Source organism: Diuraphis noxia, unplaced genomic scaffold, assembly GCF_037042655.1.
Source record: "Diuraphis noxia isolate RWA-SAM2 unplaced genomic scaffold, SU_Dnox_SAM2 contig0001, whole genome shotgun sequence".
NCBI classification, from domain to species: Eukaryota; Metazoa; Arthropoda; class Insecta; order Hemiptera; family Aphididae; genus Diuraphis; species Diuraphis noxia.
In genome coordinates, this window is record NW_028301711.1 from 59,506,623 (window position 1) to 59,515,171 (window position 8,549).

General features: G+C 27.6%; 1 protein-coding gene across 1 annotated transcript; it reads left to right on the plus strand.

Annotated features, from left to right (window-relative positions):
- Positions 1-1,188: 1,188 nt before the first annotated feature.
- Positions 1,189-7,312, plus strand: LOC149061050 (cyclin-dependent kinase 9-like). The gene is made up of 7 exons (XM_089216586.1): positions 1,189-1,563; positions 4,733-4,814; positions 5,812-5,902; positions 5,975-6,141; positions 6,220-6,338; positions 6,641-6,914; positions 6,979-7,312. Exons 1-7 carry the CDS (start codon positions 1,334-1,336, stop codon positions 7,267-7,269), a joined length of 1,254 nt encoding a protein of 417 aa, XP_089072712.1. The 5' UTR covers positions 1,189-1,333; the 3' UTR covers positions 7,270-7,312.
- The last annotated feature ends 1,237 nt before the right edge of the window (positions 7,313-8,549 follow it).

The following is an 8,549-nucleotide window of genomic DNA, read 5'->3' on the forward strand; positions in this document are numbered from 1 at the left end:
CTTCGATTATAATCCAGCCACAAGAGATTATTACCGATATTTGACCAAAACTCGTCTGATTCTGTGCATCTTCCACGACTACACACCACGATTCCATCACTACCGGTTGTTCTGCATGCATGTGACGGCACTGATCTCTCGTGGACCGAAGTATAGTACAGGTGTGGCGGAACAAAAAACTGGCATCTTACTCACTTGGTACCGTAGTATATTTTATACTTATTACTACTTAATGTAATTTAATTTGTATTTGATTATAGAATATGAAAATAAATTCGTTTTTTCATCATTTAAATTATTATTTATTAGCAGTATAGGTATCTATTGATTAATTATGTAAGCATTGTCCTATTGGCATATGTTGGTCCGACTACAATGTTCCTATGGGAATTTAATATTATACAGTCGGCTATCTATTTTATATATATCTGGGTGAATCTGATAATGTTTTTGAGTAATATAACACTGTCCATTAACGCAAGTTGGGCATGGGCCATGGGGTAACGGATTGGTAACCGGTGGCATCGCTCCTTTGTCACCATATTATGACGAAGCGTGGCCAACTCAAAGCCTCGCCTATTCACTTGAAGGACACGTTCACCAATGCTCCTACTGTCATATTTTAATTAATTAAATTACCAAAAAAAAAAAAAAAAACAAACTAATAATTCCTTTTCGATGTTTACGAAACGTGACATCTTTATTTCTACCACTAACTTTTCTATTTCGGGTGGCATATATTATGGATGAAGCCTCTTTTAATGCTTACGACACTATCGTAATTGTGAATTATTTTATTTATCTATTTGAATAATTAAGTTTCCATTAATATCGGTAACTATTACGAGCCATAAAAATGGGGGTTGTTTATTTGACATTTGGTTTACGGCCTATATAACTGTTGTAACTTGTTAGAAATAAATGAAATTCCATTTAATATGGATTGCTATGACTCTAAACGAACCAGCGTTAACAGATAAAATCACAGTATAAATATAAAAACTGTAATATGAAATAAAATTAATGTTCATTATTACATATGAAAATTTTATTAAAATTTTTAAAACTGAATACGAACGATTTAAAAATTATAATAATAATTTTAGGGTTTAATTTTAATAGTCCTAATCTAATGTTTCTTCATTTTAAAACCGGTTCCTTGGGCATATGTGGTACAATATTGTGATAGCCCCCACTTATTTTCAACCACTCGCCACAAGGTGCGCTGTTAGCTCCCAAACACGTTCTGGAATCGTGACATATTGACAGTGTATAGTTGTTAGCGAAACGTCGTCTGCATTGTCTCTTATTCGAGATACACTCATCTTGTGTCATGGCGAGAAATAATGATTTTTCAACTGACTTTACAAAGTTTATGATGGGTACCTATGAGACGACTCCAACACCACCAGAGACACCGTTGCCGACAGTGGATGATGCCTCACACCAAGACTCCATGATGAAAAAATATATGGATGAATTCGAAAACCAGGACCTGTTCGGGAGCAAGAATGTTGACATGAAATACACATTTTTGATCAAAATTGGCCAAGGAACTTACGGGTAAATATAATATAATTTTTTTTGCTTTTTATTGCCATCATTATTATTTTTAAATGTGCATGATTTAAATTTCTGACTTACGATTAATTTAAAAAAAATTGTTTATTGATTATTAATATTGTTATTAAACGTTATAATCTACAACACCGTCAAAATTCAAATTTATCGCATGACAAAAATTGACGCTCTATATTTGGTATTCTTCTTAATCTTAAATAAATATAACCATGTATGCATTAATCAAATAAATATTTTTAAAAGTTAATTATTCAAATACCAATAAGTATAACAAAAAACAGACAAAATATAGGTAGGTATGTGAGTTTGAAGTTTGGAACCACCTTTTTTTCACCAGGTCATAAATTATCGTGTCCCAATTTATCTACCGCATCTATACATATTTGTTTGAGCGTCTTCGAAATTTCCATTTGTTTTACTAACAGGTGTAAGTGAAATAGATCCATTTAGGGGTTTCGATAATTAATAGACGACTACAATAAAAAAATGACTGGGTAATTGATCATTATATTCGTATCTTTCCAAATAGTTCGGTCATTAAGTTCTACATTATGTACTTACTACTAATCATTTGATAATTTTACATAATCTTTCGATAACACGGTAATTCGGTAACCCTATATTAAGCATCATTGTTCCATCGAAGCTGATTTTCTCGTAAATTGTACAATTATAATTTTAAATTATTAGAAAAATCAATGTTCCATTTACACGTTTTGACCGAATTTAATACTTTAAAAAGAATCATGTTTCTAGTTGATACAATTTATTGTTTTAGAATAATTCAATTTGAAAAACGATTGTTCCTGAGTAAAATTAAGATAAATGTATTATTCATTTTGATTTTCGATTCCAAATTTTCAATCATGAAATTGTTTTAAGATTTTATACATTTTATTTTAAAATCAAATGAAGATAAAACATAGGCTCATCGTTGTAATTGATCAGCTCAGAATGGAATACCTTTTATTATCATCAAAAGTATATTAACAGTTTAAGATCAGTTTCTAATGTAAAATACCTACTATAGTCATAACTCATAACATTTCATATGACAGTAGGTACTAGTATTGTAAATAATTAAGAAGGCTTCCATTTAAATTTGTAAAAAATTTCACTCAGACTCAGACAACACTATTGAATATTGATACCTAGGCTAAGCAGGGCCGGATTTAAGGGGGTCCCGCGGGGCCCCAACAAAATGATAACCTTTTTTTTTTAAATTTTTCTAGTTATTTGCAAAAAAAATATTCTATTTTAGATAAGAAATTAATAGCATGATAAGGGAATAATCCATCAGTTAAATATAATTTTAAAGTTAAAGTGTTAAAGCATGTAGATTAACTAAAAATTCTTATATTTCAATCTTATGTTGGCCCTGGGGTCACCAAAACCTTAAATCAGGTCCTGATGCTATGTGTTTTTCTGTACGATCTAGGTATACATGTTAAAGTACAGCATTTAGTGCATACTGCATACGATGATGAGTTTATTACGAATTAAATTGAAATTTTATGCTCATAATAAACGGATACCAAAATTAAAATTTGTTTAATTTCGTTAAATATTTGGTCACACTTTGATGTCCATTTTCATTTACATCCATTGCATGAATGTATGTGTAATGCTTTTGAAATATTTTCAGTGATTGGAATACATTTTAAGTAATACGTAACCAAACCTAAAAATGATTTTAGAACCGTTTTATTTTCTGAAACAATAATGAGTAATGACTTTTATCATACTATCAGTGTGATTCGTATAGTTTATTCGATAATGAGTTCAAACAATTGTTATCTAGCCTGTGATCCAAATACTCAATTGATTTTTGTAAAAATGTACTCTTTTACTCTAACGATGAGACAGATGCTTATCTCGAATGATGTATGTCAGGTTAAGGTGATTTAATCTAAAAAATTATTAAAATTTACATAATATTTATAAATATCATAATACATTTTAAAATTATTTATATTTGAAACCTGTGAATTTGTTACTCTGAACAACCAGTTTTTAAACAATATTTTCGAAGTACCTATAACCTTCAAAGATTATCCGAAAGAATATTTTCAAAACGATAAATTCATCTGTCCTTAACTTTTGAAATTAGGTACTTATGTGTATTCTTGCAGTAATTTGTCGATTAATAATTTAACGGTGCTGGGACAATTTGCAATTTTTATACTTCTAGAAAGACAAAAATATGGCAAATTCTAAATATCACATATACCTTCTCATTAAAAATCAACTGAGTAGAATATAATATTATAATCCGAGTTTGATCATTTACGGCTTGTTCCATAATCTATGTTTTCCTATAATTGTACAGAAATACAATTTACCACATAAAATGTACAATTAAAAACTATACAATATAAAATATACATAATATATTAATATATGATATACAATACACATAAATATTAATTTGTGACTTGTGTGTATTATATTTGAAATATTAAAAACTGCACTTATTGACCTCTATGGCTTTATAGGTTCCTACTTATAACTTATAAGAACATCACACAATGATTTATTGGATTCAATTGTGTCAGAAAAACCATATCTGAGGTAGTTTAGTATTTATATAGCTTATGTTTTTATATTGGTATTTCAGGATAATATTTATACATTTTATAAGTAGCTGTTAATTTAATTATGAAATTATATTATAAAATAATGCAAAATATTACCTGCTTGCTAATTAACATTAAGTTCATAATTCAATAATAAAATATTATTAACTGTAAAAATTTTGGATATACTTTAATCAATAAAATAAATTTGATATTTTGTGTATGTCATTTTTGATTGGTATATCTAATAAAATTCATACATATTTCTAACTACACATACAATTTTACTAACATAATAGGCAATAGTTCTATACACTGTAGGTACCTTCTTTGTCCTAGTCTACTACCTACCTACATTATATACCTACACATTAAATTGACCAATATCAATGTGCTATTATCATATTATATTATTTACATATCTAAATAAATAACATTTACTGTTGAGGTTACTAATTAGGTGAAGTTTTACTTAGTTTATTATGTTTACCTACAATTAATAATTATTTATACTATTTATTAATTTAAGTAAATATTGAAATGCATAAATGTATAATATTTTATATTATTTTCAGTGAAGTGCACAAAGGACAACATAAAATAAATAAAAATTTTGTGGCTCTCAAAAAAATTATTACTGAGCGTGAAACACAAGGAGTAAGTTAATGTCTGTTTGTATTTCATAATATATAATCTAAATTCTTAAGTATACCTAATAAAAGAAAATAATTTCAGGAGTCAATAATCTTTTTGTTATGTATAAGTCACAAAAATAACAGTTACTTTGACTTAAATAAACTTACCTACATTTTAGTGAGTTATTAAATAAATTCAATTACATCCAATTAATATTTAAATATTAACAAAGAAAAAATTGAAATCGATAGGTTAAAATTTAAGTAGAAAAATAATACTAAATTAACTCAGCTAAAAAGAAGTTAATTTTTTTTTAGCTACAATATTTAAAATCAGTATCATAAAATGCCCTATTTTTGAATTTACATTAACATTTTCCAAGACATTTAATACTACAAATATCATAGTATTATGATATATTTTAAGAAAATAAATTACCAATATCTAAAATAAGTCAAATAATCAATAAATATTGTCTGTTGTTTCTGCTTGATATAAAAATAAAAATATTTTAGTTGAGAAATAATAGTTATTTATAAATATTTAAATATATTTATTTTATTCTAGTAATCTAGTCTTATGAGAATCCATTATGTTTAGGAAGCAATCTGTCTTAATTTGTTCTAATTTTATTAAATTCAGTTCATTATGGTCAACAAACCAATTACATTGAAATATTATAAAATATATAATCTACTAGTTACGTAATAAAAACAAACCAATATAATAAATAAAAAATATAATTAATTTCACATAAATTTGTCAATAAGTATGTTCCTAAAATAATTGACTGTTAAACTTATTTTAGTCAAAAACATGTTTATTTTCAATGAATATTAATTCTCTGAAATTTTATATTTTGAACAATTTAATAAAAAATATTTTATCATGAAGTAAATAAAAGTAAGTATACAAATTTAGAATCTAAATAAAACAAAACACAATAGATATATTTTTAGTGATACCTATTGAATATTTTGTAATATTAATTATGAGTGTTATATATTTTTAACTTCAGTTTCCAATCACTGCTTTGAGAGAATCTCGAATCCTACAACGTTTAAAAAATGAAAATGTTGTCGAATTGATTGAAATTTGTCATAGAAAAGGTAAATGTTATTAGAGATTGATAAAATGTTATACTTATTTGAAATTAATGTAATACAATTAATGTTTAATAGCATGTAAAGAAAATGAATATCGATCATCATTTTTTTTTGTATTTGAATTTTGTGAACACGATCTAGCTGGGTTACTAAGAAATACTACTGTACGATTCAACTTATCTGAAATTAAGGATATTACCCGTCAAATATTCAATGGCCTGTTCTATATACACACGAATAAGGTGAATTTATTGTCCAGATAATGAAAATTATATAAATTTATATAAAATTAAACTAATAATGTATACCTACCTAAATAGATTTTACACCGTGACTTGAAAACATCAAACATATTGGTTACAAAACAAGGAATTCTGAAATTGGCAGACTTTGGTCTAGCCCGTGAATTTAATGAACCTACAACAGATAAGCCCAATAAGTGAGTAAAAAATCATTCATTTAATATTAGATAATATAGGTACTCATTCATCCAAAGCAGGATAATATTCATTATACAACAAACAACCAAGCGGTGGTATACATTACCGTTATACTATATTGTCATATTACATACCTATACCTTTTTAGTTTTTTACCCAAAGATAGAATATATTTCCAATGTTTAATAAATAATGGCACAATTATTATTTTCCAATTTTATCAAAAACTCGTTATTTGTACAATTTATCATTATTATTTCTATGCTGGTTTACCAATTATGTCAATCTATATTCCATGTAGTTATACTAATCGCGTAGTAACACTCTGGTATCGCCCTCCCGAGTTACTGCTCGGCGAACGTAATTACGGACCAGCTATTGATATGTGGGGAGCTGGATGCATTATAGCTGAACTTTGGACTCGTTGTCCAATAATGCAGGGTTCGTCGGAGGTGGATCAATTAAAATGGATATCATTTTTACGTGGAAAAATCACGCCAGAAGTTTGGCCAAGTGTTGTGAAGTACGATTTGTATAGAAATATAGTACTACCAGAAAATCCTCAACCGGGAATAGTAAATATTTTAAATCATTTAAACTTTGTTTCTTAGACTTAGACCACTTAACGTTTATTTACAGATGTGGAATCGTCTTATGCGTCGTATTTCTAACCCTCAAGGATGCAACCTCCTTGAACAATTACTTTTTTTAGACCCGGAAAAGAGATGTACTGCCAACTTAGCTTTAGACCATGATTTTCTTTGGACAGATCCCATGCCAGATAAATTAACAAATGTCATGTCCAGAATTCAAACATCTAATTTTGAGTACACATCTCAACGTGCTAACAATAATCGGCCAATTGTCAAACAGACAGGAGGTATCAACGACGGTGCGTCAACTTCAGGTTTTCCCGATCGTATTTTCTAATTTTTAAATTAAAATCAAAAGATTCAGTTTTATAAAAAATTTTAAATAGGTTTAATGTTATTAGTAGAGTTTATTCGCATGATTTTACTAATGACAATTATTAATTTCTTTACAGTTTATTATATTATGATTTGTATGTGATACATTTATGATTTATAATTGTTTTACATATGTTTTTTTTTTTTTTTAGTCTAATGTAACTATTAGAATTAAGATAATTCTATTGAAGAAATATGTTAAAAATGTTAGATTTAAGCATATTTATCATAATTTAGTATACATTTTTGACAATACATGGTAATATTTTTAAGCTTTTAATGTACCTATTTATTTTATTAGTTAGGATCTTAAACACTTCCATAGAGTTTTGAAAAATAAAAACTAAAAAATGTGTACTACTATTAATTGCCTCTAAGCGTACAATACATAGGTCACATACATACATATTCGCATTGCAATCGTGAAATTTGCGGTGCCAGCCAGATGGTAACATATAAATATAACAAATATAAATATTCAACAATACATTTTACCTATGTCAAAGTAAATGTATTGTTGCTTAACGTACCTACCCACACACATAGTCGTATAGATTAGGGTAAAAGGAAGTCGGACACAATTTTACCGCCACAGAGGCGACACCGCTAATACAAAAGAATTCTTCTGCCTGCTGCAGCAGTGTGTGGCCACGGTAACCTAACCTTTAGGCGTGCATATCAGGGTTCCTATACGGATTACAGTGACACCAATGACCACAGTATATAAATGTCTTTATATACAGGGTGAAACAGAAATATATAACATGAAACATATAAAAACATATAAAAGATATGACATTCGGTTAGGTATATCTTTCTGTTTCACAATGTATATTGTATACTTTATATGATACACCATATACGTATACGACAAACATGTGATATTATATGTATTGTAGGTTAGTCAGTACGGATGATATAATTAAAGTAAAAAAATAGCAGTAAAACACATAGAAGAAAAATATAGCATAATCAATTTAGTAGGAATTTACAGTAATAACAATCTAATCGCAATTATATTTTTTTATGGGCAATCAGCTTAGGCACCTATGTTAATTAATGAATTCAATAAAAATATTGAGAACTGAGTAAAAACAATATTAATGAAATTTAAAAATCAACAGGATGAGTATCAGATGACTTAAAGTTTAAAATTATTAGTATTAGCCAATAAGTAGGTACACTCGATTGCCCCATTCCACTGAGGCATAAAAAACAATGTATCAAAAGTACATAATATTA

What these genes read in the sequence shown, in the direction of transcription:
- LOC149061050 (XM_089216586.1), top strand. Translation starts at nt 1,334, where the DNA reads ATGGCGAGAAATAATGATTTTTCAACTGACTTTACAAAGTTTATGATG. An exon ending in CTGAGCGTGAAACACAAGGA is followed by an intron (nt 4,815 to 5,811) that starts GTAAGTTAATGT and finishes TTTTAACTTCAG; the next exon opens with TTTCCAATCACTGCTTTGAG. An exon ending in ACAACAGATAAGCCCAATAA is followed by an intron (nt 6,339 to 6,640) that starts GTGAGTAAAAAA and finishes TATTCCATGTAG; the next exon opens with TTATACTAATCGCGTAGTAA.